The sequence below is a fragment of the Lonchura striata genome, chromosome 8 (genome assembly GCF_050655825.1).
Source record: "Lonchura striata isolate lonStrDom1 chromosome 8, ASM5065582v1, whole genome shotgun sequence".
Classification (NCBI taxonomy): domain Eukaryota; kingdom Metazoa; phylum Chordata; class Aves; order Passeriformes; family Estrildidae; genus Lonchura; species Lonchura striata.
Genome location: NC_140710.1, coordinates 29,109,536 through 29,120,105, shown reverse-complemented (window position 1 = coordinate 29,120,105; position 10,570 = coordinate 29,109,536). Strand labels below are relative to the sequence as shown.

The 10,570-nt window shown below is 43.0% G+C and overlaps 1 protein-coding gene across 4 annotated transcripts in view; it reads left to right on the top strand.

The window, feature by feature from the left end:
- The window catches only part of ABL2 (ABL proto-oncogene 2, non-receptor tyrosine kinase), a 44,386-nt gene that overhangs the window by 21,053 nt on the left and 12,763 nt on the right, over window positions 1–10,570 (top strand). For 3 of the 4 annotated variants that reach the window (XM_021546008.4, XM_021546009.4, XM_085586681.1), the window contains exons 2-4: window positions 8,293–8,463; window positions 9,126–9,421; window positions 9,964–10,236. In XM_021546008.4, the coding sequence (XP_021401683.2) occupies window positions 8,293–8,463; window positions 9,126–9,421; window positions 9,964–10,236 (740 nt within the window). Of the gene's footprint in view, window position 1; window positions 5,026–8,292; window positions 8,464–9,125; window positions 9,422–9,963; window positions 10,237–10,570 lie in introns of those variants that run through there. The other variant, XM_021546011.4, reaches the window with a different exon arrangement.

Below are 10,570 nucleotides of genomic sequence, written 5' to 3'. Positions count from 1 at the left end.
ACTTGCTGGTCTCTGCTTGTTTCTAAACTCTTGCCGTTGCAAAGCTGACTGGCTCTGTAGGAGCTGAGCAAATCCTTGGGAATTAAGGGAACAAACACTTGGATACAGTAGTCAGGATTTTGCAACAGTGTTACATTTGTAGATTTTTGTTCTGAGAACCTCTTTGTATTTCATTTTAATGACATTAAAATCTCTCTTCAGAAAAAGAAAAGGTTTTTTCCTTATCTGCTGTGCTGTTGGGTTTTGGTTCCTCACCCAGAGGCCCATTTAAAGAAGTCAGGTTTGAACTGTGTCTGGTCTGGTGCTTCTGACCATTCCCAGTACCTGTGCCAAGATACATCTGTTGTACCTTCTAACAGCTGTTAGGCCCAACTCTCTTGTGCTCACATGGGTACCTCACCCTGAAGGGCTTTTTAAATGCTTCTAAACTCCTGCATCATTTTGGTGGGTGCACTTACAAGAATTGCTTTCCTGACAGAATTCTGTGACAATCTTAGAGGTGATGAGAGCCAGACTATTTGGTTAATAGTATTGGTACTGAACATGATCAATACTTCATCTGCTTCAAAATTCTCTCTTAAAACAGCAGAGCTACCAAATGCTTCTGTAGCTGGTTCAGTTACAGCCTATACTTTGATCTATGAAGAAATTTATGCATCTTGGTTTCAAGGAATGAAGACTTTCAAATAAAGGCTTGGGAGTTTAAGCTTGATTTATTTCATACTGGATTCCGCAACAAAAAGCTACTTCACCAGAAATTAGTTGAGGAAGAAATAGGAAAGTACTGCATTATGTTGATAATGGGAGAAATGTGTCAGTGGCATCTAAGCAAAGAAATGGGCTGAGGGACACCTTTGACTGCATTAATAACAAAGGGAGGGGATAACTGGTACCAGGGAAACAGAAGACGGGCAGTTTGTCTAAAGTCTTAACGCAGCTAACCCCTTGTAATGTTCAGGTACACAGACAATGTCTTGAATTCTTTATACTTGGTGGAGCTAAATCAATTGAGATTGATATTTCTCTCTCCTTTTACCAATTAGATTCAGTAACACCAATTCCCAAAACCTTGTTTTCCCTTGGATTTTTGTATTAAGCTAGCCAGGAAGCCCCTCTTCTAGGCAAAGACCCACCACTTAACCCCTGTTTCATATCAGCACTTCATTATGTTGCAAAATTAATCTGTTTGCAAGAAATGAAGCATATAGAGACCTCTTTCTCCATGTATTTCTCACCTGAAACCAAAGATCACTTTTATCTATGTCAGATATATTTTGATAATTGAGGTATGACAGTGCTGCCAACTTGAAATGTTTCCTTTTATATGATGTGAGCTGTTCATGATGCAATTTTGTCACTGACTCTGAAATCTCCTCCCTTTCTGTCTCTCCCAGCCTGGTACCATAAATAGAAACCTACTCCTTGCCCATCCCAAGTTCTTGGCTTGGAGCTGTATTTCTTGGCTTTCCTCAGTGAGTTGTTTACAATACTTAAACCTTGCCCCACTCTGTGGGAGGCCCAAGGACTAACTATGGGTCTGTGCTTGGCTCTAGCAAACCACATTATTAAGAGTCTGGTTGCTTGCAGGAGAGGAACACCTAGGAATGGCATTTAGTTAGTGCCTACATTTTACCAAGGCCATATGTGAGCTGTCTGACCCCTTCAAACTGGTGTTTTGCAGAGCCACAAAGATGTCTGCAGAAAGACTAGGTGGTCCATTTAGGTAAAGGCTGCAGTCTGTTACAGGGTAAAGGAAGTTCATAGGTCTGCTTCAATACTACCACATTATTAGACAGCAGAAACTTGGCCTGTGCAGCACTGGTTGCTTTTCAGTATGTAAGCTTGTCTTCAGTATTTTTGGTTAGCAGGAAGCACAGAGACTTGGCTTCAGAAACAAAGCTGCTGTAGAACTTGATACTGTTCCAATCATGTCAGCAAAATAGGAAACCCACTTGCTGCTGTGTTATCTGTTTTGTTTCCTTGTATTCATTAAGGCAGAAATCCTCCCACTAAGCAGCCAGTTAAGGATCTGAAGGTCCAGTGGTGTAATGTGATGTATGTTTTGAAGGTGCAGTGAAAAATAGCAATTATACTAGCACTCATTAGATATCTGATGGTTTGCTTTTCGTGAGTTGATGGCCAGTGCCTGTTCTTTGATAGTCTTAAAAGCAAGCAAATAAAATGAGTCTATCTGTAAAACAGCATCATAGGTAATTTATTGGTGTTTAGTTCAAGGACTCAAGAGTGAAAATAAAATGAGATATGTGGCATATGCAGGGGTCTTGGTGGCTTTGTGTTTGAGTTGTCCCTACGTGAAAAAATACACACAAGTCTACACCCTGTGGGTTTTGTTGTATAATATATCAGATTAAGACTGTATGCAATAACCAGTATTTACCTTATAAAACTCCTTGTCTCTCTCCTTCCATTGACAAACCAGTCACTTTGGCCTATGGCAAACAACACCAAATCAATTTCAGGGCTGTATTTTCGTTAACACATTCTTTTCTTTGATTAAGAGACATTGCAATTCAGTGTATAGCAAGTTTTTTAGAAGCTCCCTGAACTATGCATTACAAAGTAGCATAGTCAGCAAGATTTCCTTTAATTCAACTTTTCCCTACTGCTGGAAGAACTAGAAAAATGCTTCTAAATGGATGACTTAAGTTGTACAGGAAGGGTAGCTACTCTCAGGAAACAGCTTTGAAGGGCACCACAGGGAATAGGGTAAAGAGCTGGGAAGAACTGCTGTGCCTGAAAGGTGGATTCTTCCACTGAGGAAGTTGAATATACCAGAATTAAGATTTTATGTCATGCACTTACTGTGAAGAGCACAGGAACAGGATGCAGATGTGGTGGATGCAGGTGTCAAAGTGATGGCCTGTTGTGTAAAATGTCTATCTAGGAAAATCAGTTTTAAGAGAGAGAATGCCCATCTAGAAGGCAGAAGAATGCTTGATTTTATTCTGGCTGGGTGCATTTGACAGGATCTTATGAACTGCTGTGTACTCTGTGTCCTTTCTACTGGAGAGCACCTTCAGGAGGGTGCCTGGAAAGAGTGTGGGCACAAAATTACTCTGCTACAGGACACTTAGAGCCAAAATGTTTCTCACCAATAATGTCAGTGCAATGATTCCCATTGGGAGCTCTTAACACACCAGCCAGCCATTAGGCTTTGGCTACAGACTTCTGACAGAAGCTAAAATTGATGGGGTAAGTAGGGATATGTGCAAAATACATTATTAATCCAACTTAACTTCCTGCTAATCCTTCTTTGTTCAAAATACCAATTACTCATCCCTTGTACTTTAACTAAGAAGTAAATGTGTTATTTTAGCTAAGGTTAGTAACTGTCACAGCTGAGACTAATCTAGCCACAAATCCATACATAGCTTGCCCTTTCCTGGTCTCATTTTAGGTAAGGGTGGTTGTCACAAAGCTCATCCATGTTTTTCTGAAGCTGTGCTGGCTTTCTCCACAAATTCTGATTATTCTTTGTGTATTAACAGACACGCTAAGCTTAGTACAAATGCCAGTGTAATTCAGAGTACTTGGAGCAAATGCAAGCTGAGAGAACAGTAAACTGCAAGAAGCAAAACAAAGAGGAACATAGAGAAAGCCTAGGAGCTCTAAGTAAAGGTGTCTCCACCTCTGACCCCTGGGTAGCATGCTGCAGGATTCACTGAGCTTGGTTTTGGAAGAGGAAGAAAAGAGGTCACCCCCTTGTCAGAACTTTAGGAACAACAGTATTCAGGTGTCCTAAGTTAATTCTTTGCCTAGTGAGTTTTCCACAAATAATCAGGTGTTGGTTGCAGGGGAGATGACTCTTGTCAGAAGCAATGTGAGAAAGGCAACTCCTCATCATCACAGTGTCTCCACAGTTCTATATACTCTTTCTACATTCACAGCCTTACAAAACACAGTCATTTAGAATAAGCTTGCTTGCTTACCTTTAGTGTGGTTTGAATAATCATCACACGGTGCAGCTGCCCCTCTCACAGAATGGTGAAGGTCACAGATGATGGAAGTGCTGTTTTCTTGCCTCACTGGACTGCAGCAAGTCCTCTTCCCCTACAAAAGCCTGAACCACAGACTTCCCTTTCCCTGCTCCCTCTTATACCCCTCTGCAGGCCCACTACCCTCTGGTGTGAGACTGCCATGGGAGTGCTGGTTTGTTAACCCTTCCATGGCTACCTGGCAGGAGGAACCTGTCCTGCCACAAGGCATCTCTACTAGAAAACCAGGGCTTTTAAAGAATTCATCAACAAATCTGGGTGTTTCGAGAAGTAATTTGTTGGGGCCCTTGTGGAAACTGTCCCAAGTGTTATTAAGTCAGCAAATGTACAGCTCGGACTGGCTGCACTGTCCTGGCCTTGCTTTCTGTGTCCGAGTTCCTGACACATCCAAGAGCATTCATGTACTCAGTGTTTTTACCTCTCCAAGATGTGGATTTTCACCAATATCCTTTCCTGTTGATTCCCATAAGTAGTGCTCCAGCAGTGGTATGTGGAGTGGAAAAGTGAATCAATCTGGGCGGTCCCCTTAATGGGTGATCTGTTTTGTAATTTGTGCAAAGGAATTTCTCCAAGGAAACTGTTTGCTTTCTTCCCAAACACTTTGTTACCTAACTCGTAGTGGAACAAAACTCTTGTCTCTCCAGCTCATCTCAAAGTTGTTTCAACTTGCAGTGCAGTCCCCACATCCTCTGTGTGTTCAGCAGTCCCTGGAAAGCTCCACCCTCCCATCCAGTTAATAACCAGTTAGCCCAGGGCCTGATTTTCCCAGTCTCTGCTCTGCCAGCCCGGCAGCGCTTCCTTTCCCCTTGGCCCCAGCCTTGCGAGCAGCGACTGCTGTGTGTGCAGCCCCTGTGCTCAGCCCAGGACTGCCAAGCTGCCTCTTTGCTCTCTGGGAAGCACAGCATGAGTGTGGGGACAGTCCTCTTCCAGTCCAGCAGCTATGGCAAGGAGGGCACACTGCTCTGCTGCCTCGGCGAGGGTGGCTCTGAGCCCAGCATGAGCTTCACAGGTAGGATGCTTGGGGGTGTAATCCTGTCCTGTCCCTTTCCTGTGTTTTTCCAAGTGCTTCAAGGAGGATGAGCTCCTTTCAAGTCTGTCTTTGTCTTGTAGTACAAGGCCAGCCACAGGCAGGTGTAAGACTGCTAGCTTTTATTGGGATTTTAGGATTGGTGAAATGCTTATTTTCTACGAGGAGTTACACAGTATTTCAGAAATAGAGACCACTTCAGTACTTAATGTAACTCTGAAATTTAAAATCTAGCATGTTCTACCTCCTTCTCTGAGACCAAATTAATTGGTAATTGGAGTGTTTGCAGCAAGGATGGGGGACAAAACACCCCTTACATGGTGGGTGGATAGGAAAGCTTTCATATCCGGAGAGAAGCAAAATTGTATTGTGGGAATAAAAAGGAAGGAGATGGATGAAGCATAACCTTGTTGTGTGACTGTGTATTACTTGTTCTCTAAGTGATGATGTAAGTTTTCCATTGCATAGGAAATTAAAGTGATAATATAAGATTTATGGTTAGCTTTGAAAAGGAGCTGATATAAAATGGAATTTCCCAGCTCATTTCCTGACTTTTGGTGTGGACTGAGCTCACAAATTGTTCAGCTGGAGGGGCACCATTGGTGACATGCTTTTTGATCCTATTTCACTTCTGTGATGGGTGGTGTAGGTCCCACACCATATGGAATAGCATGGGCTGTCATGGAACCTGCAAGAAATACTTCTGTATCCTGGTAAAATCCCCTTTAGATGTTGGGTAACCTTTACAGTTATTTAAGCATTCAAGTCACTTCAACATGAAAGTAAAGGAAGTTAGTGAGACGTGAACTCTTAAAAGCATTTGATTTTTAGGTAAGCACTGTAACTAAGTGATTGAAGCTTCTCATCAAGCATTAACTTCTGCTGGCTTTTTTGTACGTCAAGTGGGTGATGAGAACCTGTGCCAGCCTCCCAGGCATTCCCAAGAAAGTGGTAGGAGTCCCACATCTGCTTTGATTCCCCAGTGCCAGTCCAGCACAGCCCCACACATTTCCATGTGGGCAGAACTCTTGGTGCTGAACAGAACTTGGCATTTCTGCTGACTTCACCTTGCCTGCAGCAGCTCTGGAGCTGGGCTGGCCCTGGGCTGCTTCAGGCTATCCATGGCTGCATGGAGAAATACTCAACTTTGTGCTGTCTGTGGAGCAGGGCTTGGCTGCTCAGTGTGTGAGCTTTTCTGGCTGGAGAAAGAAACTTAAAGGATGCTTTGACTTAGAGTAAATGTTACCTGTTTGTTTAAAGCCTTTCACTGGTTGACAGATACACAATTGAAAGTAAGAAGGTAATTAATTTTGGAGCTGAAAAGTTAGGTACTTTTTGGAAACTGCCTACTTTTGTGTTTGCTCTCTAGCAGAGATGTGTTAGGGTTCTCATACAGCACATTTGACTTTGTTTAAAGCATTGAAACACTCATAACACAAATCACTGTAGGAGCATAAAGAATGTATTATGTAATTAAATATATTTTTTTTACTCCATAAAGAGAGCTGGATTTAGGAACTGTTGTTCTTTCATGGATCTTAGTATGAACACATCCAGCCCCAAGAAAATACAGTAGGATGTTGGTAGCTATTCTGTAATGTAGGTGGCTGAGCATTGGGATTTCTTATTTTCCGTGATAGCTTCCAGTCTGATATCTTGTAAAACTAATTGCAGTTGAGAGTTAGGAATAAGAAATATATGTAAATATTGCATCTGCAGGCAGTGCAATCAAGGAACTGACATTTTAGTGCCTTAGTCTATAGTCTCTTCTTTTTTATGCTAGGAGAACCTTGACATAAGGCTACTTTTAGGTTATTAAGTAATTGCAAGATGAACAGGTTATGCAAGCATTAGAATTCTGAATAATTACCAGAAATGCAGTCAAAAGCCACTTAGCTACGTTTAAAATGGAAACAGAACAAACCTCAACCACTTACTTTCTCATATACCTAGAATACAGTTTAAAAATTACATTATGGGCTGGAAACCTCCCTTGGTCCTCATTTTCCAGGCTTGAGCTCTGTCCTGTGACACAGATTTGGCATATTACTGTGCCTGTTACATGGCACAGGCATCTTCCTGGTTTGTATCTCACTGGATTCCCAGTTTTCCTGTCCTGTGCTGCATTTGAGCTCTTTTTTCCTTTTTTAAGTGCCTTATAGACTAGCTCTTGCTCATGAGTGTAAATCTCAGGGGCTTGTGGAGAAGGGGGTGGGTGTAGCCACACACAAGTTCTTTGGCAGTGTCTGCTTAAAAACATCCCGAGCCTGACTTCTCAGCCCATCAGAAATGGGCCAAACCAATGACTAAAGCAAAGAAAGTCTCAGATTTTTTTAGAAGGAACTGTTTATGTTTAGTACATTTAATGAAATCTCTTTGCAGTATATATTTCTCTAAGTTCAACTAGAGAATTCAGAAATAGATATTGGGACAGGGGCTTAGATCTGTGCTGACAGAGAAAAAGTATATAACTTTAATAAGTATATAACCTTACACCTCTATGTATTTTTGTTCCCTTGAGCAGCCCCCATGTATGCAACCACACTGCCACTCTTTTTCTTGTCTTAATATTGAAATTTACTCTACTACATGTTCCTGGAAAACCTCTCCATGAGTTAGAAAGCCAGTGATGGTCTTGACATAGCACTAGCATGAAGTGTTCAGAGTTTTGTTGTCCATTGAAACAGCAAAACAGAAGTGCTGCTGCTAAATACCCAGCATCACCTGTACTGCCTTCTGTCCCTGCTCCTGTCAGTCTTCCACCTTTACAGAGTCTTGAAATGTATTACAGACCTCTGCCATTCGTGTTAATACTGAACATGTTACTATCCCAACTTATACATGTCATTTGTGTCATAATTCAGTCTTTATTTGTCATGTTGGTTTCAGGTCCAGGCTGTGTCCACCACGGAAACAATAAGGACAAAACATAACATTTTGTGATTGAAAGATTTCCTCCACTACTTAGTGTAATTTTAAAAAGTGCTTTTAATTGTGCACCTATTTTTAATCCATGAAGGCTTCAATAGTTTTGAATAGAGATGCAGATAAATAAAAGTATATATAATATAACAAATATTAAATATAAATTTAATATACATAGCTTGCTACTTGGCTTAGAGCAGCTAAATCATCTTCTCCAGAAGTTGGACTCGATGATCCTTGTGGGTCCCTTCCACCTCAGGACATTCCCTGCTTTCATGATTAGAGGTGTACACAAAGTGATTGCCTGTCCTGTCCTTTCCTCAGAGGCCCTGCACCGCCCCTACGGCTGCGACGTCGAGCCCCAGGCACTGAACGAAGCCATCAGATGGAGCTCCAAGGAGAACCTGCTTGGAGCCACTGAGAGCGATCCCAATCTCTTTGTTGCACTTTACGATTTTGTAGCGAGTGGTGACAACACACTCAGCATCACCAAAGGTAAGACTGGGAGCGCAGAGCAGCTGTGGGCTTGAAACTTAGCAACAGGAATCAGGAAATGGAATCCCTGCCTGGATAGGAATGGGAATCGTGCACTTAGAGAAGGTGATTCCCTACAGCAATGGTGGGAAGCAGACAGCCCGTCCCTCGTGGTGCTGGAGGGACACCTGCTGGGCAGTTCTGCTGGGACAGGCACAGTCCAGCCCACTCCTGTGCCAGGCTCCCCACGTCACTGGCCTGTGGGAAGGGCAGAGGGAAATGGGTACATCACAGATGATAACAGAACTCTGCAATTTCAACTGGGGCAGAATCAAGACTCAAGCTTGCACAGACACTTTTTGATTCTGGTCAGTACATGGTCAGTTAAATCATATGTCATTTAAAGCTTCAAGAAAAAAAAACTCATTCCTCCAAGAAAATAAAGTCTTACTAGTCTAAGAAGCTGGAGTACAAGAAGCTTTTTGAGTTCATCTCAGTGAACAGTATCTCAGGTATTCTATCTGAGCCTTTGCTTCATGAATACTTTATATGTAGCAGTTAAATTATACGATGATTTCTTGTGTTAAACTACAAACCCAGGCTCAACCGATGCTGAGTTTCTCCCTCAAGAAGACACAACAGCTTGCACTGTGCTTATTTTGTGTTTTTCATTCTGATCACAGGTGAGAAGTTGCGAGTCCTGGGTTACAACCAGAATGGTGAATGGAGTGAGGTACGTTCGAAGAATGGGCAGGGCTGGGTACCAAGCAACTACATCACTCCAGTGAACAGCCTGGAGAAGCACTCGTGGTACCACGGGCCGGTGTCCCGCAGTGCAGCAGAGTATCTGCTCAGCAGCCTCATCAATGGCAGCTTCCTGGTGCGGGAGAGCGAGAGCAGCCCAGGGCAGCTGTCCATCTCGCTCAGGTACGAAGGACGTGTTTACCACTACAGGATCAACACCACCTCGGATGGCAAGGTATGCACCTCTGGACAATGCTGTGGGGAGAGGAGGTGAAGATATCACCTTGCAGAATCCCAAGTTGCAGATCCAGTATTAATATATAAGAACAAGTGTGCCAAGGGTTTGATGGTGACTCTGCAAACAGCACTTTGGAAGAAGTGCAGACAATTCTTGTCTGAGCTGAAAGCTGGGTAGCAAGGCAGCTGTGGCTGGAGGTGGGGGTAGCCTTCCACTGATCCCCTTAGAAGCAGCAGAGCTTTGGTAAGTCAGCATTTTTAACCAAGATTAAGTAGTGGCATGTTGTGTTGAGAGACCTAAGAATTCCAGTTTCTAGTCCTGTAAAGCATGAGGTAGGAGACAGCATAGTTCTTAAGTGATGGCTTATATGTTGTTGCCTTCTGCAGGTAAAATTCCCACAGACTAATAGTTATTTGCCCAACAGGCAAATATTTTAAAGTCCCGGTTTTCAGGTTTTTAAAAAATTAGAATGCTTTCCAACGTTACTGAAAACTTCCAGCTGCCTTCATTTAAGCAGATTGCTGTTTCTTGCTTAACAGGTCTATGTGACAGCAGAAAGCCGTTTCAGCACCCTGGCAGAGCTGGTGCACCATCACTCGACGGTGGCAGATGGCCTGGTGACAACTCTGCATTACCCAGCACCCAAGTGCAATAAGCCCACCGTGTATGGAGTGTCCCCCATCCATGACAAGTGGGAGATGGAGCGCACCGACATCACCATGAAGCACAAGCTCGGGGGAGGGCAGTACGGAGAGGTCTACGTGGGGGTCTGGAAGAAATACAATCTCACAGTGGCTGTGAAAACGTTAAAGGTGAGTTTTCAGATTCCAGGCACTGTTCATTTAGTCACTGTTTATGACATGAGTAAGGAGGTGTAATGTTCTCAACTGCACCTCGTCATACAAACATCAGAAAATGGAGTGTGCTGATCTGCATAAAATCCATGCTTGGGAGTAGCTTTGCAGATCAAATGCACCCTATCAAACTTACACCAGTGCATGTGGCTTAGAAACAAATAGGAATTTTGGCCCAGCAGGAGCTGTGTGTCCAGGTCAGACCAATAGAAATGGTTACAAACCCAACTTCCATTCCTCCAGAGGAGCTGTGGAGGCTTAAGGAATTAGAGATGTAGAAAATACCTTCTAT